At 43.9% G+C, this 27,394-nt stretch overlaps 1 protein-coding gene across 1 annotated transcript in view; it reads left to right on the forward strand.

The window, feature by feature from the left end:
• LOC135220198 (integrator complex subunit 2-like) overlaps positions 1-27,394 on the forward strand; it is a 100,562-nt gene that overhangs the window by 64,785 nt on the left and 8,383 nt on the right. The window contains 4 exon segments of the mRNA XM_064257483.1: positions 7,750-7,898; positions 19,043-19,150; positions 20,516-20,715; positions 21,258-21,407. Coding sequence (XP_064113553.1) covers positions 7,750-7,898; positions 19,043-19,150; positions 20,516-20,715; positions 21,258-21,407 — 607 coding nt within the window.

Below are 27,394 nucleotides of genomic sequence, written 5' to 3' on the forward strand. Positions count from 1 at the left end.
ATCACTGTTTTCGAGTGCGATTGTGCCTAAGTCTTCGTCGGTCTTGAAGATGAGACCTACGATCTCTATGAAGAGAGCGCTTCAGTCCTTAGACAAATGGATGTTGTCTAAGAATCTGGGCAGGAAACACCTTCTGTATGCCTCCAGCCATACTTTCTGGCAAGAGAGGTTTCTGGTACCGAACTGGGGAGAACTGGGCCTTTCTCTTCCAGCGGCAGCCGAAGCGGACTTTTCAACCTTGGTTGACTCGTTAAGGAGACACGCTTTGAATGGAGCTCGCGTGTCTTGGGCGATTTCGGAGACGGATCATCTCCTCAAGGGACTCTTCCATATTTTGGAAGTGTTTTAATTTCCTAGACTGGTCCCTTGGGGTGATGTCTAAGAAAGCTCATGACTCGGATGGTCTTGACCCCGAAGTCATTCTGAGTATTCTTGCTTGTATTGACAAGGCGGTACAAGACGGATCGGAGAAATCTCCTCTCTTTTCGGAGCAGTACTCCTTAAGAAGAGGAGTATTTTTAGTTCATTCCTAACCAAGGCGCTCTCCCTCACAGAGAGCAGCCCTGGTTTTCGCTCCCATGTCTGACTTCCTGTTTCATTCTCAGTTAGTGAAGGACATTTCTCGATCACGTGACTGAGAAGGCGACTCAGGATCTTCTCCTGCAAACTGCAAGGAAGAAGAGACCACTTGTTTCTGTTGACAAGAAAGGACCGACTTCTTCTCACGGTTCAGCCCTTTCGAGGTAGGGCCGTCTCTCCAGAGCTACCTCTAAGAGAAGAGGTCTTGAGAGGAGAGGTAAGGCTCCTTCCTCCCGTCCCCTTAAGAAAGGGAAGTGAGACAGACAAACCTCCAAACACCAGTGGGGGCTAGGCTTTCTCGAATTTGCAGACGCCTGGTCACTCACATAAACTCAGACGCCTCTTCCATGTCCATAATCAGGAAGGGATATCTTATCCCCTTCCAAGACAGTCCTCCACTAATGACCATTCCGCGGGAACTGTCAGCCAGATACAGGGACCCTGTACTGAGGGATACTCTTCGTCTGATGGTGAATCAGATGTGGGACAAAAGAGCTATAGAACTGGTTCTAGAGAAAAACTCTCCGGGGTTTTACAATCGGCTTTTCCTGGTTGCGAAAGCCTCGGGGGCTGGAGACCAGTTCTAGATGTCAGCGCTCTGAACAAGTTCGTTCGAAAGGAGAAGTTCTCTATGGAGACTTCGGCCTCAGTCCTTGCGGCCTTACGTCAAGGAGATTGGATGGTGTCGCTGGATCTCCAGGACGCCTATTTTCATGTCCCGATTCACCCTTCGTCGAAGAAGTACCTCCGTTTCATGACGGGGGGAAGGATCTTTCAGTTCAGGGGGGCCTTGTGTTTCGGCCTGTCCACAGCTCCTCAGGTCTTCACAAACCTGATGAAGAATGTGGCGAGGTTTCTTCACCTCAAAGGCGTCAACATCTCTCTATATTTGGACGATTGGCTCATCAGGGCCAGAACAGAGAGACAGTGTTTGGAGGACCTTTCTTTGACCCTAGACCTGATAAAGGCGTTGGGACTACTCGTGAACCTCGAGAAGTCACAGCTGATTCCCAGACAGAACTTGGTCTATCTGGGGATTCAGATGGATTCTCGGGGTTTTCGAGTATTTCCTTCGCAATAGAGGAGACTCGTTGAGAGGATTTGGAAAAAGGTCTATCTCTCTTCTTAGGGAAAGAAACTGGGAGCTTCGGCTTGAGCTGGGAATTGGTTAAGCCTTACTATGGCCCCCACACTTTCCCTCGCCTCGAACAGTTCTTTCCTCTAGGAAGACCATACATCTTCGCCCTCTTCAGTTTTTTCCTAAGGAGATCTTGGAACTGGAAGACGGGACTTCTCTCCGACAGTTTCTCCTTCCAATGGAGATGGTGGTTGCAATGGTGGTTGTCCCCTCTAAAAGAGAACAAGGGAATTTCTCTGGAAGTTCCGAACCCAAGCCGAGTGTTGTATTCCGACGCATCGGAGAAGGGTTGGGGAGCACACTAGGAACGAGAGAAGTGTCAGGCACCTGGAAGGCAGCACAGGTGTCCTGGCACATAAATTGCAAAGAACTTCTAGCAGTTCACTTGGCGCTAAAGTTCTTCGAACCTTTGTGACGACAGTGTGGTCCAAGTGAATGTGGACAACACTACAGCCCTGTCCTACATTCGGAAGCAAGGAGGAACACATCAGTGTCGCTTTACGAGATAGCAAGAGATCTGCTAATTTGGGCCGCACAAAGAAACATCGCCCTCCTGACAAGATTTGTTCAGGGGACGAGAAACATCAGGGCGGACAGACTGAGCAGAGAAGCCAGGTCCTTCACACAGAATGGACTCTTCATTCAGAGGTGTGTCAGAGTCTTTGGGATCTTTGGGGCACTCCTCACGTAGATCTGTTCGCCACATTCCTTTCCAAAAGGCTGGGAAGTCTTTTGTTCAGTGGTGGACCCACCCAAGAGCTCTCGTGGTCGACGCCTTCCTGCTGGACTGGTCTCATGTGGACGTGTACGCTTTCTCCCCTTTCAAAATCCTGGGACAAGTGTTGAGAAAGTTCGTAGCGTCCAACGGGACAAGGATGACCCTGATAGCCCCGTTTTGGCCAGCACAAGATTGGTTTGCAGAGGTGCTGGAGTGGACAGTAGACTTCCCAAGATCCCTTCCAAAAAGGATGGATCTTCTCAGACAGCCACATTTCGAGAGGTTTCATCAGAAAACCTCCCCGCTTCTCGCTCTGACTGCCTTTCGACTATCGAAAGACTTGTCAGAGCGAGGGGGTTTTCTCGCGAAGCTGCAAGCGCTATCGCTAGAGCCCGCAGAGCTTCCACTAGACGAGTCTATCAGTCGAAGTGGAGGTATTCAGAAGGTGGTGTAAGTCTAAGAAGTTGTCCTCCTCCAGTACCTCTATAACCGAAATCGCCGATTTCCTTTTGTTCTTGAGAGAGGTCTCTCATTTGTCTGTATCGACAATCAGAGGATACAGGAGCATGCTGTCGGCAGTATTTAGAAACAGAGGCCTAGACATTGCTGAGAATAAAAGATCTGCACGACTTGATAGATCGTTGAAACGACAAAATCGAAGGAACTAACTCCACCCAGCTGGAACCTGGACGTAGTTCTCAAGTTCCTTTCGTCTGACAGATTTGAGCCTCCCCACGTAGCTTCGTTCAGGGATATAACAAGAAAATGCTTGTTTCTCCTATCTTTGGCGACAGCCAAAAGAGTTGGCGAACTTCATGCCCTAGAAGATGAAGTCGGCTTTAACAAAGACTCGGCCTTTTGCTCGTTTAGAACTCTTTTTCTAGCGAAGAATGAAAATCCATCGAATCCCTGGCCCAAGAGATTCGAGATCAAAGGCTTATCGAGTCTAGTAGGGAGAGAAACAGAGAGGTCTCTTTGCCCGGTAAGAGCCTTGAAGTTCTTCTTACAAAGAAAGAAACAAATGGGAGGCTCTAGACAAAGTCTTTGGTGTTCGATTAAGGACCCACAAGAATCATGTCTAAGAACGCATTAGCTTTCTTCATTAGGAGCGTCATTACGGATGCTCACAAGTTTCTCGTCCTGACGACTCTTTTTCCCCGCTTTTAAGCGTAAAAGACCCATGAAGTTAGAGCAGTGGCGACGTCTCTCTCTTTTCAGAAGAATATGTCATTAAAGAAAATCATTGACACGACATATTGGAGGTGCAATTCAGTTTTTGCATCTCACTATCTTAAAGACGTTCGCGTGACCTACGAGAAATGTTTTTCTCTGGGACCATTTGTATCGGCGGATACAATACTGGGTACGGGAGCAAACACCAATCCTTAAATTTGTACATACCTTCTACTAGATATGTTCTAGATTCCTGCTGACAAAGAGGGCTCGGTGCTGCACTGGCGGCCAGTCACTGTTGTTCAGTAAGGAACTCTTGTGATATCTTTTAGGGGAGTATTAAAATTTTTTTTTTGAGAATTTTTGTATAAATGAGTTTTTCGTTTCGAGTTATGGGTTGTTTGTTATGAGTTCGGGGATAACTCAGAGCAATTCTATATACTAACATGGTGGTTAGGATCAGGTGGTCGGGATTGGTTATGCTCCTTCACAAGGTGTGTTGTCATAGAAGTGGTCCAGTACCCATTGACAAAGTCCTTTTAGGCTCTGCCGAGTAAGCGGTTCTTATACCCATCGACAGACCCACAAAGAACTCTAGCCATAGATCTAATATCTCGCTAAAGTCTTGAGGTGATGCAGACTACCGGGCTACAGCCACGAAGTCTACCACCTATCAGGTAGGAACCAAGGTTTTCTTTATACCTACAACATATGTTGTTTACCTGTCTATTCCATATTAACTGTCTCTGACCCTCCACCAAAGGGTGCCAATCAGCTATGTATATATGACAGGTAGTTCATTGTATGAAAATGATATTGTTATAATACAATAAAGTTTCATACATACTTACCTGGCAGATATATACGATTAATGGCCCACCCAACCTCCCCGCAGGAGACAGGTGGAAGAGAGAAAATATGATAGAAAACGGGAATGGTTTCCTAGTCCTGGCCGCCCAGGGCAGGCAGGTAGATCACCTGACCTACCGTATCGAGTGGCGCGAAATTTGAATTTCTGTCGGGGACGACGGAGTCTTAGCTATGTATATATCTGCCAGGTAAGTATGTATGAAACTTATTGTATTATAACAATATCATTTTTATATTACTTGTTGGTATAATTGGTTTGTTGTTCCTATAAGAATATTGACCAAATGCTTCGACTCTTACACAAGTAGTTAAAAGAGAGGGCCATGAAGAAAACTTTCAAGTTGAAAGGAGGAGGTGGAACTTCTTTCTTTCACCACTTAAGGTAGACAAGCCTAAGTAGTGCACTTGTAACCTAAGATGCTATAGCCCAGCTAATTGAGTCATAACTTTTAGCCTAACAAGTGGTTAAATTCATAACCTATCCCAGCCAGTCCGATTCTAACCGCTACTATCTTAGTTAATCTGAGTAGTATTTCTTAGCTTAGACTGTCCGAACTAACTGGTTTGGGCAAACGTGCCAACTTAGCCTAGCTAATGGTTGCGGTCTTGGCTTTCGAACCTGCATTTACTATCTTAGCTTAGTCTGAGTGGTACAGTTCTTAGTTAACTTAGCCTAACTCATGGGTTAGATGGTTCCGGCATACATGTCATACATGTCAACTTAGCCTAACAATGGATTGATGACTTAGCATGGTCTGGCTACTTGAATATGCCTTTACTATCTTAGCTTGGTCTGAGTAGTAAGGTTATAAGTATAGCCGAGCATAGACTAGTGCTTGGGCTACCCATTTGGAACACTTTTACCACCTCAGCCTAGTAGGTGGTGGTTGTAGCCTAGCATGTATAGTCTGAACTTTCTTGGACGACTTACCCTAACCTGAGTCATTTGGTTTCTAGATTAAGCTATTCATACTAGCCTAAACTAGTAGCGTACTTCTCTGATGGACTTAGCCTAGCCTAGTGATGGAGGAGTTAGCCTAGCTAATTGGTGAAAGAGTTAACCTAGCCTAAACCTTACCAAGCCATTGTGAACCTGGTCTTGCCAACTTAAAATAAGTTAATCAGTTCTTAATTGACTGTACCTCTTAGTCTAGTCCAAGTGGTTATTGGCTAGATTAACCTAGCATCTTCAAAAAGGGTTGCTTCCATCCTGGCCTAGTTCCTATATTGAAAAAAAAAGGGGTTTTTTTCCCATGAACCTAACACAGACGGTTTGAGCTTCAGTTGGCTGAAGCAAGTCATTAGAACTTCATCATATCTGGAAGGGGAAGGTGGAGAATGTCCATTCTTCAAAAGTGAGGTTGGGTGAAATGACGTTAGGTACAATTCTGGGCTAGGTTGCTTGAGAATAGCACCATGGTGGTTTCTGGCAATATAGGATTTCTCTTTGGAAGGTAACATATGGAACATATGTCCGTATAATGTAACAGATCACCACATAGGGTGTTTCGTGGTTGGAAAGTAATATTCCTTATGAAGATTGAGCCCTGTCCTGTTAACAGGTTAATTCCTTGGACTGGAGGATAATTAGGACGTGTCTGAGTAGAATATATTATCATAGGACATTCCCGTGGGTGGTCCTGTGATATCGTCTGTATAATTGAAAAAGTTAAGTACGTATACGTATCTCGGTTTTTACTAGAACACTGAGCTGATTACCAGCTCTCCTGGGGCTGGCCTGAAGGATTAGATATTTTTATGTGGCTTGGAACCAATTGGTCACCTAGCGACGGGAACCTACACTTAATGTTGGGATCCGAACAGCACTATATCGAGAAATTAATTTCTATCACCAGAAATAAATTCCTTTGATTCACCGTTGGCCGAGCCGGGAATTGGACCTCGGACCACTGGATTGGAAGATGAGCGCGAAAACCACTCGTCCAGAGAGGAACTTGTGTAATTGAAGAACTACGTAAGAGCTGTCTCAGGGTCTTGCCCTTCGGGCTGTGTGAGGATTCCATTTGGATATTGGGAACAACCTGGAGGTTACGCAAACTCTCCGTTCTACTGTTCCTCCCATGTCGTGAACGGAAGAGGGGTTTCAGTAATTTAGGAGGACCCAAGATGAGTGATTGATAAAGCTTATCTTGGCACAATCATCGCTACCAGGGTTCGTGTGGGGAAGAGGCACCACCGATAGGTAGAATTAATATCTCAGGTCTGGAGTTTGCCCATATCCCTTTTCAAACTACAGTTTTAAGACTTTGGGTGTAGAGCATCAGCTCGGATGTAACACGACCTCCAAAGTTCCTCGGGGGTCACATATACAGAATGACCCTTTGGCCGTGACTGCCTGTATAGAGGAGGTTTCTGTCCATTAAAGGCATTCTGTCAGTAGACAATGATCTTGTGGAGCAGTTGTCAGAACAAGGGAAGTCTCTCTGTAATTACCTGTATGGTGATACACATTGGACTGGTGATTGGGTATGTGAATATCACTTCACACTGAGTAATCTTCAGATGACTCGAGAGCATTGAACGGGTTTGGGCACATAAAAAATTCTGATCTGATAAGTGAAAAACATACTCCTTGTAATCAGAGTAGACTTGCTGGATTACCAAGTGAAAACATACTCTTTGTATCAGGGGAGTAGACTCGCGGGGCATTATACCACTAGGCCCATGAATCAGTCACGTTACAAGAAACTGACCGTGGATTGTTGTCTTCCTCTGACCTTGGTAGAGTGGGACGTACTCAATAGTCAGGTTTTGACGTAGATTCAAAAGTAGTTGGGAACAACAGTATCCAATTTGCCCCAGAATCCAGATAATGATTCAATGCAGCACAGATCATGATGACAGATACACTTTTTAGTCATGCTCAGTACGGCGTGAGTTTGCGTAAGAGACCTTCAGGAGGGCCGGCTTTGACTTGTCAAAAGTACTCTGTAGTTATCGAAAGAATTACGTCACCTAGAACATAAATGTGGTAGACGTAAACAAACAAGCCTACTCCTTGTTGTCAAGTAGTACCAATTTGGTCTTACAGAAGGAAAGGTCATCAGAGGAATACGTGCCTTTCTGGCAATTAAGAACATATCTGTTAAAATGATCGTGATGGTTGGTTTGTGACTGTATCGAACCATTTTTTTTCATGTTCTACATAAGGAATGTTCCCCACAGTTCATTGGACGTTTAATAGAAAGGTTCTGTTAGGGACATAGTAGTTCTTCGACATGTTGTTGATGAACACTTTTTGTTGAGACAGGTCGAGTGGGAAAGAAATGCAAGAAGGGCCTTATGTAACAAAAACAAGAGTATAATGTCGGAGGGAAGGCAAAAACCTATGAGTGGCTGCTCAACAAATTGTGTAACTCATCCAGCACCCCCTGGCGGATCAGTTGGTATCTGTCTAAGGTGATGGTACGATTGTGAAATGGAGGAGATAACTGGCCTCTTTCCTTTCAAATTTCTTTCTCCTTTACTTCGGGCAGTAAGAAGAGAGTACCATCATAAAAGGACATTTCTCTCTGTAGCAAGGGGCAGAGGAATGATAACAAACCTTCATAAGTGGATGAATTGGTTTGTTAGAAGAACAGATGTGCTTATCTTCCTCAGATGCAATGAACTATGATATTGTGTAGAAACCCAGAAGTCTGACTCTATGATATTCATATATATCTTAGATTCTGAAATACTGGTCAGTTGTTTTGTAGAATACTGGTATTCAGAAAACTGATTAAGGTGGAAAACACTCAGTTGGTTAATAGTACTTACCTCCCACCAAAAGTAAGTCTATCCTAATGTTAAGACCGAAGGTTTGTTTCGTATATGAACAAATGACAGATTTTTAACCAATTTGTATTTTCCATAACTAACAAAACCTGAGGTCTTAACATACAAAGGCCCACTCTAACCATCCCTCTATCAACTAACCTGGGTTGGAAGAATAAACTAACGGGTCACGAGTTTAAAGAGGGGTATCTGGGTGGCTCCACATGTCGTGACCAAGCACAGATGCAGTAGTCCCTTGCATACACAAGTATTTTAAACTTTACCCGTTTCCAGCTGGCGATAAGTATTTATCCTAATGTTAAGACCTCAGGTTGTGTTAGTTATGAAAAAATTAAATTAAATTTGGTTAAAAATTTGTCAATTTTTAGATGTGGAGGTCTGAAATGTTTTTAAGATTCCCAGTAAATTGCATTCTTGGAAATTATAAGGGGGACAAGAGTTTTTCTCTTATCCTAGTAGATACGGTTTAATGACTTGTAGAACTTAACAACAATTGGTGTGTAATTATAGTACTTAATGTATAACATCATAATTAGACTTGAATGTACAGTATCTGAAAAGTGTGCATATTTTACACTCAGCAAGATAAGTTAGTCCAAGAGGTCACTTAGCTTCAGTCAAGTTATTGACATTAAAAAAAATTAAGTTTATAGACAGTATTTTGTCCCTTTCATAGTTTTAAGTTTGACTTTGGTAAGTTTTGCTATGATTTGGTAGGAAATTACCGTGCAGTTATTTTTGACTGTTGACCTGGTTTTGAAGTCACTAGTAGTGGGAGTATGAAAGGTTAGTTGATATAAATACTTAATAACTTTATTGGTAATCTTTGATGATTGTGTGTGATAGTTTTACTACTTGTCAGATTATGACTGTTTTTTACTTGTCATTCGTGTGATAAGTGATCCCTAATGCCTCCAGTATAGAAAAGGTGACGGAGATTGATAACATTAGCAATGGTTGATGTCATTGGCTTTACAATAATGGTATTTTGTTTAGTCATCTTGGGATGAAATGTGATTAGCATCAAGGTGCAACAGGAAGCCATGGACAGCAACTTGCATTTAGCATAATAATATGAGGGAAATAACAACGTAAGATAATGAATAATTACATGCCTTGGAGAGGTGGAATAGGTTATTAACAAAGTGGTGAGGAGTTGACTTAGGTAAAAGGAGATACAGCAGTAGCTCAATCTTATGAGATTCAAGTTGCTCGAATTCACAGTAGCGTGAACTTTTCATTGGAACATAACTAATTATCATATATGAGTTTTTCACAGCCACGCAAACGTATACCATTTATGAATCCTCAAGAAACCTTGCAAAATTGTTTGTTTAATTTTTTATGTCATTTATAGTTGTTCCTATACAATGTGCAAACCCTCGGTCCTTTGCATTAGGAATTACTTTACAGCAAAGCTTGAACATGGTCATTAAATTCTTGAACAAAGTCCACTTTGCTTTTGGCCGGCTCCCATCACGATTTCCCGGTGGGATCTTTCTTTTATTGTTTTTAATATTTTTTTTATATACTGTTTGATATTAATAATTAATTAGCTTTAATAGTTAATATACAAATACACTTCTTGTGATAAGCCTTGCAAGCTACCTTTCCCTTTAAAGGTTGGTGGCAAGGGTGTATCTACACCCATATCACTTATTTTTGCCCTTTAATGTTAGGGTGGGACAGTATATTTATTTGACATTTACGCTTACTCTTTGGGGAATGACCGAGAGGGAATTGGGAAGTTTGCCTTTTGTTTTTTCTCCTGGTATACCCTCTTCTCCTTCGCCCTTTTCGCTAGCTTATTGGGTTAAAAGGGGGATGGGGGGGACATGTATGGTTGTGATGTTTTAGGGATCTCCTCTCATTTCAGAGGGCAGTGCCCTTGGATGCGAAAGGAGTATCCTTTTTTAATCATATTTTCTATCTTTTACAGTCTAACAGTTAGTGATAATCGATTACAGCAGTAGATAGTTGAATATCTCTTTGTGTTGGCTATCCTAACCTAGGACGTGTTAGCATGATGTGAATTGCCCTTCAAGTGTGTGTACTATTCCCCTGCTTGAAAATTATATTTATTTGCACCCCTCGAGTGTGTGCACTGTTCCCCTGCTGAAAATCATATTAATTTGCACCTGTTATCCTGGAGTTTCATCACTGGACAGCTTCTATGCAGCTGCCCTGTGATTATCAACTACTTCTGCTGGTGACTGCTTTGTCCTATAGAAGAAGTGTTGCAGATGTTGGCAAAGAAGAAGTCGAAGAGGAAGAGAGCTCGTCAAGTGTAATCACTGTCCTCTTCCTCTTCGTCGTCATCATCGTCTTCTTCAACTTCCTCTCCTTCGACTTCTAAGGCTCCCCAGCCAGAGAAGGAGAAGGTAGTCTCCCACTGCCCTAAGAAGTCTCGTCACAGGACTTCTAATGGTCTGCCTCATTGAAATAAGGTGGCAGTTGGGTCTTCCGTTCTCTTCTGTTCCTTCGGGAAGAGGAACCGTCATGCTGTCTGGCGTGTTGTGAGCCATAGAAGTGCAAACTTCAGTTCGCACTTCTGCTGCTTGTCCTAGAGTTTCTGCCTCGAAGACTATTTCCGTGTCAGTTGCTCGTTCGTGAGCTTCCCCAAATGCCTTTTTCACAACTGAAATAGGATAGTGGGAACAAATTTGAAAGTTAGGAAATAAACAAAAAGATGATTCTCCTTAACCTAATTTATTGCCTTAATATTACAGAACAAAACTTGCGCAATCTTATACCTATAGCATATCAAGCTTACCCTCATATCCCTATATCTAACTTGGTCTAAAACTTAAGATTACTTAATATTACCCCGACCACCTAAGAATCTAAACTTATTTCCTTAATTTAAAAAATTGTGACAACCATTTAAGAATCTTTTATGTAATACTATTGTCTTAATCCTTCACTTTTCCCCACATAGAATGGAAACGCTTCCAAAGTTCGAAAGATAAGTCTGACTTATCACGTCCACTTGGGATTGCCCAGCAAAGATTGAGAACTTAAAGTTCGAATTCGGTTGATTTAAACCACTTCACCTTTAGTCCAATTCACACTTTCTGTGCTTTTCTCCTCAAATACCATACATACTGTCCTTTGTAATACTTTCTTCCGTTACTATATCCAAAAGAGGTTGGCATCCAAGTGAAGGTGGGTATCCAAGTAAAGGTGGGTGCAACTCTCTCACTCATCCTAGTCTATTAAACTGCAATGAAAAAAGTAAGAAAACAGACATTAATTAAAACAATCCCTCACCATAAGAACATAAAAACATAATAAATAAAATAAATAAATCTTAAAACCACAGTTTCAGAATTGCATAATTTAATAAAAAAAAAAAATAAAGAATCAAATATTGAAACTAATTTTTCATACTATCACAATTTGTTAACAAACTAAAATATATTGGAGACGTAACTAAGAGTTGTATTAGTGTCGTTCTGTGAAAATTACACTTTGGTAACTTGAAAGAAAAATGCTGTGCAGTCATCTTTATTGTCACTCATCACACTGCACGCTAATTCATCATCTCGGCGGATACGTTCGTGGAAGGCAGTGTCCGTCTGGATAGAAGGTCGAGGCCGGGCTCGCCGACACTTGAAAACGATGCCAATACTAATAGAGACGAACTTATCTCTGTCTTAAGGGAGCCTTCATCTTGGAGATCTAGACGAGATTCTCGCTCTAGATCCGTGAGCAGAGAAAGAGTGAGACATTCTCGTTCCCCTGCTGACTATCCGGGATCGAGCCAACAGCGGCCAGCAAAGATCAAAGAGACCGCGGCCGTAGGGGCAGGCGGCCGTGGAATTCCGGGCCGTCTGTCAGAAGATAGAGGCGAGACAACATCCCTTGTGACGGAGAATGGTACACTAGAGCCGGAGGAAGGAGAAAACCAAGAGTTTCTGGACCTCGTATGCAGAGGTGATTGATTTGATTCGTCAGTTCAATAACCTTTCGGAGAAGACAGAAACACCGGCCAGTATGCTTTCCTCTGGAATTGACATGGCATTTGGACTAAAGAGGGATACCAAGGTGTCGTATGAATTGCCTTGTTCGAGTCATGCGGAATCGGTCTTGCAACACGTAAACGCAAAGATTGCAGGGAGGGATAATTCCTTTAAGATATAATAGATCATTTAAATTTATTCCCCCTCCAATGATAAAGCAAAGGAAATATTACACGACACCGAAGGTCCCTTGCTGTCTAGACAAATGAACCCTAATGTGTAAGGTTAAGGCCTGGATTAACCTTGGATCAGGTTAAAATGGAGTGCCTTTCGATGACGTACCAAGCCGGTGCTGAACGTTAGAAGCAACAGCTTCTTCTGTCTTTCAGGCTGCTTCTTGGTTAGACCTTTGGTCAACAGCAGTGGCGAAGATTGCATCCTCGGAACCAACAAGGAAAGTAGTGGATGAACCATTGTTCATTAGATTACTACAGTCAGGTTCCAAGGCGATTGCGTACCTGACAAACGTAAGTGCCAATGTTTGGGCAAATATCCTGCTAATGAGGAGAGATGCAGCGTTGGCTAGACTAAGCCGCAATGTGGATTTGGATTCCCTGTTAGCAATGAGGAATGGGGATATCTTGGAATCGCAACTGCTGTTGCCAGAGGTCATACTGAAGAGGCGATAGCTAGAAGAAGGATGGACACTAACGATAGGTTGGTGCAACAGGCAGTTGGAAAACGTCTAACAGTCAAACTACTCCTTTGGAGGGAAGACAACAGCAGATGTCTCGAAAGAAGACAGTGAGACATAGCATCCCTAATAGAGTCACAAGACCCTCTTCCCAAAGAGGATAACTCATCGGCCCTTTCACAATAGAAACAACAGAGGGGAAGAGGGAGAGGCTCAAGAAGATAGGATGGGCGCCTCCCATCACTCGGCCCACACCAGTGGGGGTTTGCCTGGCAAATCACTGGAAGGTGTGGCAGGAATTAGGGGCAGAGCAGTGGGTGGTGGATGTTCTCAGGATCGGGTATTTGATCCCGTTCGAAGGTCAACCCCGCCCCTGACAGATCAACCATTACCCCACGTCACTTATGCCCACAAATCTCAGAAGGCCACTATTCTGCAGGACGAAGTGAAGAAGATGATGGAAAAAAAGGAGCTGTGCAACAAGTATGCAGTCCGGCAAAAGGCTTCTACAGCAGGTATTTTCCTGGTACCCAAAACCAACGGGAGTGGAGGACAGTAATAGACCTGTCAACGCTGAATCTGTTTATAAGGAAAACCAGTTTCAAGATGGAAACTCCGAAAACGGTTCTACAAGCAGTCAGAATCGGAGACTTTATGCTGACAGTCGATCTAAAGGACGCATACTTTCAGATACCAGTCCATCAGTCTTCAAGGAAATTTCTCCGCTTCAGTCTTGCAGGGAAAGCTTTCGAATTCAAGGTCCTGTGCTTCGGATTGACAACGTCTCCTCAAGTTTTTACAAGTGTTCACCCTCGTGTCGGCGTGGGCGCATGCTCAGGGGATCAGGCTAATAAGATATCTGGACGATTGGCTGGTGATAGCAAAGTCCAGGGAGAAATTACTCATGGGACAGGGCGGCCCTCCTGCAGCTTTGTCACAGCCTAGGTATTGTGGTGAATCAGGAGAAGTCGCAGTTGGATCCAAGTCAACGTTTGGAATATCTGGGAATGGTGATAGACACAAACACAAGCCAAAGTATTCCCGACAGACCAAAGAGTAGAGAAATGCACAAGTGGTGAATGCCTTTCTGGGAAAACAGACACAGCCAGCAAGACAGTGGCAGGTGGTGCTGGGAATCCTAACCTCCCTGGAGAAGCTAGTACCACAAGGAAGGCTACACCTTCGGTCCCTACAATGGAGGATGAAGGAGTTTTGGTCACCAACAGTAGATAACCCGTACGAGCAAATTCCCTTGTCGGCAGAAGTGAGGAAAGACTTGCTGTGGTGGGTGAACGACGACAATCTGGCAGTGGGTGTCCCCCTTCAACAATCCTCCCCAGACCTCTTGCTGTTCTCGGATGCGTCACTAGAAGGCTGGGGTGGGAGCCCATATGGAGGAGTTGATGGTGTCAGCAAAATGGAGTTGCAAGGACAGAGAACTCCATATAAACGTGCTGGAGTTGAAAGCAGCTTTTCTGGCTCTACAGGAATTCAGGGAGAGAGTAAAGGGACACTCAGTGGTATTGATGTCAGACAACACCACAGTAGTAGCTTATATAAACAAGCAAGGAGGCCTAGTTTCTCGGCAGTTACATGTGATGACAGTTCAACTTCACCAGTGGGCTATAGAGAACCTGGTAGACATCAAGGCCAGGTATATTCCGGGAAAAAGAAACATAGTTGCTGACAAGTTGAGCCGCAGGGATCAGATTCTGGGAACGGAGTGGTCCCTACACCAACAGGTAGTGGACAGGATGCTCATGTTGTGGGAAGGACCGATCATAGACCTATTCGCAACCAGGTACAACAAAAAGTTGGAAGTGTATTGTTCAGTAGTCCCAGACGCAGAGGCAGTAGCAGAATATGCGCTACAACACCCATGGGACAATCTGGACGTGTTCGCATTTCCTCCATTTTGTCTAATCCGTCAGGTTCTGAACAGGGTAATGCGGTCTCAAAACCTCAAGATGACCCTGGTAGCCCCGTTATGGCCGAAAGCAGAGTGGTTTCCAGACCTACTGGAACTCCTAGTAGATGTGCCAAGAGAGTTACCTCCATGGAGCAACCTTCTGTGTCAGCCGCACGTGGAGAGGTACCACCAGTCGGTGAAATCCTATCGCTTCACGGGTGGAGACTGTCAAGTATCTCCTCCGAGCGCGAGGGTTTTCGCAGAAAGCAGCAACTCAGATGGCAGGTAATATCAGAAAATCATCTGCGACAGTATACCAAGGAAAGTGGTCAGCATACTGTGATTGGTGTCGTAGAGGGAACGTGTCTCCACTCGGTACCACTATTCAGCAGTTAGCAGACTTTCTGATATATCTCAGAACAGAAAAACATATGTCTGTATCTGCAGTGAAGGGGTACAGGGCGGCTCTAGCCTCAGTCTTACGAATGAAAGGAGTGGACATATCGTCTTCATGGGAGTTGGCCATGCTGATGAGGAGCTTTGAACAGTCATGCCCACCAAAGGAGCTAAAAGCTCCAGATTGGGATCTGACCAAGGTACTGAGTAGTCTGACAAAACCCCCTACGAACCACTAAGGCAGTCCACGGATAGGAGCCTGACCTGAAGACAGTCTTCTTATTGGCCCTGTCTTCAACCAAAAGGGTGGGGGAGCTACATGGCCTCTCATATCTCATAAAGCACTCGAGAGGTTGGAGATCAATGGTATTTGAGTTTGTCCCAGAATTCGTGGCCAAGACCCAAAATCCAACAATAGTAGACAGCAGATTCGACTCCTTTACCATACCTTCCTTGGCAGACTTTGTAGACAACGACAAAGCTGAGATGCTCCTGTGCCCCGTCAGGGCACTAAGGGAGTACTTAAAGAGAACAAGGCAACCTCAGGCCGGTGCCGGAGGTTGTTCGTAAGTACAGGACGGAACAAGAAGGAAGTGTCCAGGAATACAATATCGTTTTGGCTAAGGGAGACGATCAGAGATGCTTATATGGCAGAAGACAGAGGGTCAGATAGCCAGGTGGGAGCTAGAGCTCATGACATCAGGGGCGTGAGTGCTTCCCTGGCATTTAAGAAGAACATGTCTGTGGATAAAATTCTGAAAGCTTGTGTGTGGAAAAAACGCCAAACAACTTTCACCTCATTTTATTTGAAAGATGTTGCCCATAGATCCTTGGACACCTTTCCTTGGGTCCAGTGGTGGCGGCCCAACAAGTGATATAGTTCATCCAGTGCCCCTGGCGGGTCAGTTTGCGTCTAGTCTAAGATGAAGGTATGAAAGTAGAATGAATGGGATGACTGGTCTTTTTTCTTTACTACTTTCTTCCTACTCCTTTAACTACGGGCAATATGAAGGAGGGTACCGTCATGTGCTGGAACGGACTAGATGCAGGTGAGGTGGTCAGCCATACTGTGAAGCTATCTTAGGTGATGATATACTTTTCAGTAGCAACACACCCCTCTGGATAATAGGGAAAAGATGGGTGAAGGTGGATCCAGTTGCAAGGGACAAGAGTAAACAGTAGAATGGTATCTACACCCAGTGGGAGAAAACCAATAGATCCGCTTATATCTTTGGTCCTAGGTTCATTGTCCATTCTCTTAGAATTTCCCTATATATTCAGAAATGGATAAGGTGGCCAAAACTCCCAGTCAGTTGTAGAGACTTACCTCCCTCCAATAGTAAGTCTATCCTAATGTTAAAGACCGAAGGTTTGTTTCGCGTATGAACAAATACCAAGTTTGTAACTAATTTGTATTTTTCATAACTAACAAACCTGAGGTATTAACAGTTAAAGGCCCACCTCGAACCACCCCTCTAGCAGTCTAAACTGGGTTAGAAATATAACTGGTGGGTCACAGGTAGCCATGGGCATTCTGGGTATACATGCCCCGTGACCTGGTATAGATGCCATTAGTCCCTGGATCTCACAAGTGTAATTTTAATTCTACCGGTTTCCAGCTTGGCGCTAGTAAATCCTAATGTTAAGAACCTCAGGTTTGTTAGTTATGAAAAATACAAATTAGTTACAAACTTGGTATTTTCAAATCAACATTTATCACTGGTGAGTTCCCATGCTTGCTGTTTTTGTATATAAGACTTACCCAGTAATTATACAGCTATTAGTTTCCACTAATAGCTGTATAATTACTGGGTAAGTATCAAACAAAAATTTTTTTTTATTTTATTATAAAAATAAGATTTTTTTTATTTTACAGGTCAATACATTTTTAATGTGCATAAAGCATGTAAATCCGTAACGTATTTCTCTCTCTCTTTCTCTTTTGTTCGTAGTTAGCCCTCACGCTAGTACGTACATGATTTTAAACTGAATGAATTTTACCTTCACCCTCTGTGAACATTACTTACGTACATACGTAAGTGTTCTTTATTTTATTGAATTGTGTACCTTCATTATGACTGACTTATGAAGTTTACCTAGTGATGCAAAGAAAACGTCTTTTACTCTGTGCAGAAAAAGAAAATGGCATCCCCTTAATTAGGGGTAATGTTAGTATATGTATGTATGTAGTAGTTACTGTAACTATTTTAACGTAAATTATTTATTTGTTTTTTAAGGGTAATGTATTAACCCTCTTGTGATCTGATGATGCGTAGCACGTCAATAAATTTTTTCTGTAAGTGCACCGGCGCATCATATGTTTTCGGGAAAATTCAAGAAAAAAAATGTCAATCATAGAAAACCTAGTTGATGCCATTGGGTCAACAGATGATGAATCATGAAAAAAACGCAAACCTGACGCCACTAGCTTACTTAGCTATGATACAAAACGCCAACATAAGTAGGTTGGAAAATCTAAAAATTGCACTCCATAAAAAATTAGCATTTTTTAATCAATTACAGCTCATTAGCAAACATTTATAGCAAAATTACTGCTTTCATGAGAAAGATCAAACATTTTTACACAATTTAGGTATAAAACCAACTCCCTAAACCTAATGATTATATTTTTCATGATTATTTCCATTAAATATCTACGATTTTTCTTAAAAATTTCACATCATCACATTGTTTTTATTATTTCTAAGCCTCGTAAAGATGTTCTGATTGCTTCAGGAAATAATTCAATCATTTGCCAACATAATAACACTAACCAGAAGCGTGTATCAATTATAGTTCGGATGTACTGAATTTTACCAAAAAACCTTTCCATGTGTATGTTCTTTTTGGCCTGGGGGAAAAGTCGTGTACCTTACACCCTTTTGGCCTGTGCGCAAGAGAGTTAAAGTTTTAAATGAAGTTACACTAACTTTAATTTCATTTAAAAGTTAGCTTCATGGTTAGGGAGCATGATTAGGGTCATATTTAATGTTCAAACTCCAGAGGTAAGCATTTATTAGTATTTTTATAGACCATACAAAATTTATGGGAAAGTTTTCCTTCCGTGAGGGGGTCTGGAACCTAAACCTCACATAAGTTCGGGGTATTACTGCACTACATACCAGGTCATGATGTATCCAGTTCAATTTAGGTAGTACTTGGTCATGGTCACCACAGAATTGAAGTCTCTGAGGTCTAGTTACTAAATCAGGACAAACTTTGGTGATAGAAAATATTTTCTAACTTGGTAGGAGCTTCTCATCTATAGCTAGGAATAGGGAAAATCATGCAGTGAGCTGATAAGGGTTACACCAAGATCTCTGAAGTAGTTCTCCTGACATACCAAGCTCATAGAAAGAACAGGTCAGGTTGGAGGAAGAGCTATTGGAGATCTTACTTAAAGGAAAGGAGGAAAATATGTCCCTGTGAACTACAGACATGGCACGACACCAATTGCCAATGCTTTAACAAGAGATTTTCTTAGTCATATCAGTCTTCAGGTATGAGGGGAGGAAGTCATTATTTTAGTGGTCCAAGGCACAGTGAAGGGAAACACTGTAAAGGGCCATGATTCCAGTAACAAAGATCACTACTTGGAGAATTGTTGACATTCTGAATTCCAGGAGGTTGGTAGTGGAAGAGGCATGGAATGATCTTTCAAACTTTGTTGAGGTCTGTGATAATTTAATTTTTGTCGAATTGGTAGAAATAGTATTGAAGCAATTTTCTTTTCATTTCATTCAGCAACATTCCAGCTTATCAAACCCTCAAGTAGTGTTTCGAAAACTTCGTTTAAAAAGTAAAGCATGATGCGTGAGAGGACCTCAAGTGTTGATGCAGTATCAGGTCATGTAATGCCAGCCCCATCTATAACTTCGTCACAGATAGGTTCAAACACGTCCACAGCTTCAGGGCAAGTACCCTTGTCATGCATTGCTTGGTTTGATTGATTTTACATGTGAATTCTAGTGTAAATATATACAATACCTTACCTTACTTGTTACTAAAGTGTCACCAGTGAATTGCTTTATACTAGAAAATTAATGCCTGGCATATTTTCATGGTGTTCATTGTATTATATATCATTGTGCTTCTTTTCATTTTCTGGCCAAGGCAGTCAGGCAGGATACTAGTTATACTATATCTGTTATGTGTTGTCTTTATACAGAATGGTAGGCATGTGATAAGTTTGTAGGCTGGTCTGTTATTGTAATGCTATAGAAATTATTAAATAGGACAGTGCATGGAAAATGTCTTGGTAAGACTTTCCCTGAGAACTCAGAATTATTTTGGGGGGTATAGACTGTATTGTGGCAACTTGAGTAGTTTGACTTTGTTGGGAAAACTAGTGCCTGGAGGAAAATACTGGACACGGTCAGTATTGCCTTAGTCCGGTATTGAGTGGTAGTTTATTCGTTTTGTTTGTTTGTTTGTATGGTGTTTTTACGTTGCATGGAACCTGTGGTTATTCAGGAACGGGACCAACGGCTTTACATGACTTCCGAACCACGTCGAGAATGAACTTCTATCACCAGAAGTACACTGTGACCCCTCAGTGGAATGCCCGAGAATCGAACTTGCGGCCACTGAGTGGTTATTGAGTGATAGTAGATGGGATAGTATAGGAAGAACTTGGGTATGACAAAGTGGTTAGTAGATGGGATAGTGCGTATAGGAAGAACTTGGGTATAACATAGGGATGCCTGTAGGACTTGGTTTGTTTGAAAGATATGGACAGCTCAATGGTTGAAGCACCATGTGTGGCTGTAACTACTATTGTTCTAAAATGTATTGGTGGATGACTAATGTAGATGCTCAAATTAATGATAGTATAGGATGTCAGGAGATTACTGTGGAACATTGTTAAAGTATTGTCCTTTTCTTTAGGATACTGTAGTATGGATATTTTTATTGACTTATCCCCATTCTTTTGGTTTTCAGCAGGAATGATCTTTGCTCTTTATGATGCTAATTTATTCTTGCATCGTTAAGTTATTTTTATGCCTGGTGTGAAACTCATGTTTTTTTCAGTTACTAGTAGTACTGAATTGTAGTTTTATGTGATTTTATGCAGTGCCAGGAGTGGTCCTGTTTGAACTGCAGGGTATTTATTAATATAATAATAGTAGTAGGTATTTCAAGAAGGGCATTTCATCATATTTTTTACAATTACATATAATTGTTGGGCAGTCATAATTTTAACATTTGCAGATTTTAGTATGTAAAGAACATTAATTTGTGAAGATTACTAAATGTTATATTTTATTTATTTTTGCAGCTTGCCCATTGCATCTGTGATGATTCTTCAGCTACTTTTACTATACTACTTGTTGCTATATGAAGATGTTCGTTTGAACAACACACATCAACTTTTGACCAGTAATCGACGTGTCCATTCATATTCACCTCACCTGTTTGCTCAGCTTCCCATCAGATACTTACTTTCTCATGCTCAAAGAGAGCAAAGATTATATGCAGGTTAGCCTGTAATGTACTTTTGTTTCATCTTCAAGGTAGCATCATGTTAAATTATGCATAATTCAAGTGTTTATTGTGTGTTTGCCTTTATTCTTTTTTTTTTCCTTGTGTTTTAAGTGGTAGTTTGTTTTCCATATTGAGGCCCTTGGCAGCTTGGGTAATAGTAATAACAAATACTGTACAGCAAAATTGCTTTTTAACTTCGACCAAGCAAATGGCTAGGTCATTTTTGTAACTTGTACCTGCGGTGCAAGGAGAATCATTTTCAAGTGCTCACAACTTAATTGTTACATGGTGGACATTATTTTTGCGTACTATGTTGGAGATATTTATATTTTTATTGTTTGTGATCGATCTTGCACAGTGATATGAATGGCATTAAGAAATTTAATGTATATATTGTATTTTTAAGGAATGTAAGGCAGTGCTTACTGCTTGTCAGATGTAGTTTTCAATAATCATATATTCAGTAATTACATTACTCTTAGCATCAGTGTTGAAGTTTGAACTCAATCTTAATAACCTATTCATGGTATCAACAGGATTGTTTTCTTCGTTAGTCAAGTTATTGGTAAGTCACTATCCTCAGCTTTGCTTAGTTGAAGATTGGCTATACCAGAGTACATCAGCAGATTCTCATCTGGGTATTCTGCCACCAAAAGTTCAGTTGGACTCTCAGTCAGTCACCAAAGGTGAGGATAAACTTTTTTTGAAATTGGATATATGCAGTGGAATTTTCAGAAAAATATAGTTTCAGCCATAACTTGAAACCCGGATCATTACTCTTAATTATTTTTTTTGTACATGACTTCCCTGCCAGATATATACTTAGCTTAGGTCTCTGACGTCACGACAGAAAATTCAAAACTCGCGGCACACGCTACAGGTAGGTCAGGTGATCTACCTACCCGCCGTCTGCGGAGGCGGCTGTAGAACCAGTTCCCCCTTTCTGTCAGATTATTTTCTGTCGCCGGCTGGACAACACCTGTTGTTCAGTCCTACGATAGTTAAATAAATTCGTTCTCTTTGCCGACGATTTGGATTTTGGTGAAGTACCCTTTGTTTGTTGGCTTGGCATACGCTTTTTGGACTGTTTTTTTTATTTTTCTTTTGGATTTCTCTTACAATATCTATAATCATGGATGATTCTGAAGTTAAGAAACCTAGTTTATTTAGGGTTTGTTCAGTGAAGGAATGTAAAGTTAGGCTTCCTAAAGCTGCATTAGATCCTCACTCTGTATGTACGTCTTGTAGATGAATGCTCTTTTATTAACCCTTGCAAAGAGTGTGAGAATTTGGATGAGGATGGTTGGAAGGCTCTTTCTTCTTATGTGAGAAAGTTAGAGAAGGATAGGGTGCGCAAGGCTTCTTCAAGGAGCTCTAGTAGATCGAGGGTGAGTGAAGTTGACGCTGAGAATCCTGTAGTAGAAGTAGTTCCTTCTCCGGTTTCAGCCCCTGCGCCCAGCTTTGAACCCGAAGATTTCGTTTTCGGAAGTTGCTTCTGGGAGAGCCTCGATCAGGAGTAAGGAGAGCCTCGCTCGCTCTCGACAAGGTAAGAGTGATGATAGTGCAAGTGATCAGTGCAGTGCCCCTAGTGCAGTGGAGGTGCGTCTGACCGGCTCACTAACGCTTCCAGGCCTAGACCTCTTCCAGACTCCCAGACCCAGTGGAGGAGGAAAGTCGAAAGCCGCAGGAAGGTTAGGGAGAACCCCCATCGGTCAGGCGTCCCCTCTGCGGCAGTTCCTGTTGCTCGTTCCCAGGCTGCCTTGGATCGAACCAAGAAGGAGTTATTGCGCCAGTGCTTCTCGTCATCCTTCGTCGCCTTCTCCTCAGCGTAGATGGAGCGCCTCGGAGTCGTCTCGCCCTCTCAAGAGGCCCTGGAAGGCTCCTTGCGCCCTTCCTTTCAGCCCCGAATCCTTCGCGGAAGAACCAGAAGTGGAACGCAAGAGAACCAAGATTTCGTCCGTTTACGCTTCTCTGTTCTGCGCTCTCGGACTTCGTCCCCTGTAGAGGAGTTTAAGAGATCTCCTGCGCGTATCCTGGCGGGTCTGCAGGCGCAGATTGCGGCTTTAGTGGAGTCTATTGCCGGGACTTCTCATCGTCGGAAGGAACGCCTCACTTCCGGTGAAAGAAGTCTAAGAACGTTCCTTCGGCTAAACCTCCTCTGGCTAGAGAAGCTTTTGAGCCTGTTAGTAGGAGGTCAGAAGTGCAGGCTGAAGCTCGGGATCTTTCTCCGAGTAGGCTCTCCTCTCTTCCCAGCAAGAGTTGTGAGCATGTCAGGCGTAAGGAGCCGGACAGGCTCTCTCCTCAGGATTTCCGCTCCTCTTCAGTTAGGCGTCAAGAGCTTGACAGACGTCAAGAGCCTCGTTTTCGTCAGGAGCGAAGGAAGAGTTCTTCGCCTGGTGGCCACTCTCCTTTTGACGGACGCTCGGAGTCTAGTAGGCGTCAAGAGCCTAGTAGGCGCCAAGAGCCTTGTAGGCGGCAACGGAAGCTTTCTCCTTCCCGTTGGATCACTCCCGATTGGATAGCGCTCAGAGCCTTGTAAGCGCCCGTTTCGGCCCGCGCTTCTGACAGGGAATCCTCTGTGGATGTTTTGTTCTCTCCCGTGGCAGGCGTCAAGAGCCTGGCAGGGGTTTTGAGCCCAATAGGCACCAAGAGCCTGGCAGGCGCCAAGAGCCTGGCAGGCGCCAAGAGCCTAGCAGGCGCAGAGAGCCTGATAGGCGCTCTCCCTTATCCAGACGCTCTTCTATGGAGTTAGAATTTGTTTCCGACAGACGAGCCTCCACTTGTAGGCGCTCTCCTAGTAGGCGCTCCCCAAGTAGGCGCTCTCCTAGCAGGCGCTCCCCAAGTAGGCTCTCTCCTGGGAGGCGCTCTCAAAGTAGGCGCTCTCCTGGTAGGCGCTCCCCAAGTAGGCTCTCTCCTGGGAGGGCGCTCTCAAAGTAGGTGCTCTCCTGGTAGGCGCTCTCCTACTAGGCGCTCCCTGTGTAAGCGCTCTCCCAGTGGATTTTCTCCAAGTAGGCGCCCTCCGAACCGCAGGTGCTCTCCAAGGATTAGCTCTCCTCCGGGCAGTAGAGCTTCTAGACGTCATTCTTCGGAAGAATTTATTGGGGATTCTGAGGAAGATTTGCCCAAGGATGCTTCGGTTTCTTCATATAAGAGACTGACAGACCTCCTCTTGCAAGATTTTGGGGAGTCTCTTTCGGCCGTTGCTCCTCCGTCTCCTCCGTCCTTATTTTCAACGACCAATATGGCTAAGAAGTCTTCAGTTGTTAAGATGAAGCCTACAGTGTCTATGAAGAAGGCTCTGAAGAACTTTGACGACTGGTTGGTTTCAAAAGAAGAGAAAGGCAAGACAGTTTTTCTTTTCCCCCGTCCAAGCTGACGGGTAAGATGGGGTTCTGGTACGAGTCCAGGAGAGCCCTTGGGTCTGACTCTTCCCTCTTCTGCAGACTCGGACTTCTCTTCGTTGGTTGATTTCCGCACGTCGCTCTGCGCTGAATTCTGCGGGAAAGACGACGTGGGGTATGAGCGAGTTGGATCACCTCTGAAGGAATGTTCCGAGTCTTAGAAGTTTTTAACTTTCTTGACTGGACCCTTGGAGTTTGGCAAAGAGGACTCAAGAGCAAGACACTCTTTCGCCTGAAGAACCTCCACGCAGTTCTGTCTTGTATGGACAAGGCAGTGAGAGACGGTTCCGGGGAAATTGCTTCACTTTTTTGGTGCAGGAGTAGTAAAGAAGAGGCCGTTTTCTGCTCTTTTCTTACCAAGGCGGTTCTCACGCACAGAGAGCTTCCTTGCTGTATTCACAACTTTCCCCGCAAACTCTTCCCGAAGAGATTATTAATGATATCTCCAGCTCGTTATCAGCAAAAGCGACGCAGGATATGCTGGCTTGCTCTGCTAGAATCCCGAAACCTTCGTTTCAACAGAAGACGAAGAAGGAGGCTCAAAGTAGGCAAGAACCCTTTCAAGGAGGACCTTCGTCTCGCTCTTCTTCCTCCAGAGGTTCGAGACCACCTAGAAGAGGAAGGACCTTCTCTCGGGTCTATTAGGGCCAAGAAGTAGTTCGTGTGTTCTCCAGACAACTGTGGGTGCCAGACTTCTGAACTTTGCAGATGTCTGGGCACGAAAGGGGGCGGACAACTGGTCCCTCGCGATCATCAAGAGGGGATACCTCATTCCCTTTATCTCGAGACCACCCTTGACCACCACTCCAAGGGCACTGGTGGCCAAATACAAAGACCCACTAATGAATCAAGCCCTCGCTTTAGCGGTAGAGCTGATGTTAGAGAAAGAGGCAATAGAGATGGTTCAGGACCCTCTTTCAGCGGGGTTCTACAACCGTCTTTTGTTCCTAGTTCCCAAGAACTCAGGAGGATGGAGGCCGGTTCTGGACGTGAGTGCCCTGAATGTCTTTGTGAAGAAGAGGAAGTTTGCTATGGAGAACGACGTCATCAGTCTTAGCAGCTCTTCGTCCCGGGGACTGGATGGTGTCGCTGGACCTTCAGGACGCTTACTTCCATGTGCCAATCCATCCTTCTTCTCGCAAATTTCTCAGATTCATGTGGGGAGGGAACTTTTTTCAGTTCAGGGCCCTATGCTTCGGCCTTTCCACGGCCCCCCAAGTATTCACAGGAATGATGAAGAACGTTGCCCAGTGGCTTCATCTCGACAGGAGTGAGGATTTCCCTCTATCTTGGACGATTGGCTTATCAGGGCCAAATTCCAAGGAGAAATGTCTGGAGGACTTACGAGTGACGTTTGAATTCTAAGCAGCTTCTCTGGGTTTGCTAGTGAATTTCGAGAAGTCACAGCTAATCCCCAGTCAAGAGCGTATCTATCTGGGGTGGATTCTGAATGGCTTCTCAGGTTTTTTCGGCGTTCCGTTCCCCCAAGAGGATAACCCGAGGTTTGGAGAAGGTAGCAATCTTTCTAGAGAAAGATGTATGCACAGCGAGGGAGTGGATGAGTCGTGTTGGGGACACTCTCCTCGCTGGAGCGATTCGTTTCTCTAGGAAGGTTGCACTCAGACCCCTACAGTTCTTCCTGACGAGGAACTGGGATAAAAAATCTCAAGTCTGGACTTTGCTTTCAAGATTTCGCAAGAGATAAAGGAGGATCTACGTTGGTGGCTAGACCCTCTATTGTTCAAGGAAGGCCTTTCCTTGCAGATTCGGAACCCCAACCTAGTGTTATATGCAGACGCTTCGGACATAGGTTGGGGAGCTACTCTCGGGTCGAGAGAAGTGTCAGGCACCTGGATGGGGGATCAGGTGTCCTGGCACATCAACAAGAAGGAGCTAACAGCGATTTTGTTAGCTCTCAAGACCTTCTTCGAAACCCCGCTCGTAAAAAGGGAAAATATGGTTCAGATCAACTCGGACAACACCACAGCCCTGGCTTACATTCGGAAAACAGGGGGGGTGGGGGACTCACTCTTTCTCCCTCCCTGTACGAGACAGCGAGATCGCTCTCCTGTGTCAGAGGAAAGGAAGATAAGGCTTCTCACCAGGTTCGTACAGGGAGAAAGAAATGTCAGAGCGGATCTGCTAAGCAGAAGGAATCAAGTCCTTCCCTCAGAGTGGACTCAGCACGCGGACGTATGCCAGGAGCTGTGGAGGACGTGGGGCAGGCCCCATCTCGATCTATTTGCGACCTCCAGGAATGCGAGGATAGATCTATACTGCTCCCCTATTGCAGACCCAAGAGCAGTGGCAATAGATGCATTCCTGATGGATTGCAGGAATCTGGATCTTTACGCGTTCCCGCCTTTCAAGATTCTAGGGGAAACGTTAAGGAAGTTCGCAGCTTCAGAGGGAGCAAGGATGACTTTGATAGCTCCGTTCTGGCCCGCCCACGATGGTTCACAGTAGGTACTGGAATGGCTGGTGGATGTCCCAAGATCCCTACCACTAAGAGTCGATCTGCCAACAGCCCCACTTAGACAGGTTTCACTCAAAAAACCTCCCTGCTCAGTCGACTGGGATTTCAGACTATCAAGAGTCTCGTCAGAGCTAAGGGCTTTTTTTCGGCAAAGTCTGCAAGGGCTATTGCCAATGCACGTAGACCTTCCACATCTAGAGTCTACCAGTCGAAGTGGGATGTTTTTTTGTTTTCGACGTTGGTGCAGGACTCATAAAGTTTCCTCCTCCAGTACCTCTGTGACTCAGATAGCAGATTTCCTTATCTTCCTGAGGGAAAAATGCGGGGGTTAGTTGTCTCCACCATCAAGGGATACAGGAGCATGCTTTCCTCAGTTTTTCGTCATAGAGGATTAAACATATCTGAAGACAAGGACCTCCATGATTTAATCAGATCGTTTGAAACGGTTTAAAAGAACCTCCTCTTTAGTTCCTAGCTGGAATCTATGTAGATGTCGTGCTGCTCTTCCTGAGGTCCTCAAGGTTCGAACCTCCCCATACAGCTTCGTTCAGAGACCTTTCGATGAAGACTTTTTCTCTGTGCGTTAGCGTCAGCGAAGAGGGTCAGTGAGCTGCAGGCTCTAGAAGGTGAGGTAGGTTTCCAAGGAGGCTCCGCGGTTTGCTCTTTTTCTTCCGGCTTTCCTAGCCAAGAATGAAAACCCTTCTTCACCGTGGGCCCAGGAGCTTCGAAATCAAAAGCTTATCCTCCTTAGTTGGGACAGAAGAGGAGAGATCTCTTTGCCCGGTGAGAAGCCTGA

The sequence above is a fragment of the Macrobrachium nipponense genome, chromosome 20 (genome assembly GCF_015104395.2).
Source record: "Macrobrachium nipponense isolate FS-2020 chromosome 20, ASM1510439v2, whole genome shotgun sequence".
Taxonomy (NCBI): Eukaryota; Metazoa; Arthropoda; class Malacostraca; order Decapoda; family Palaemonidae; genus Macrobrachium; species Macrobrachium nipponense.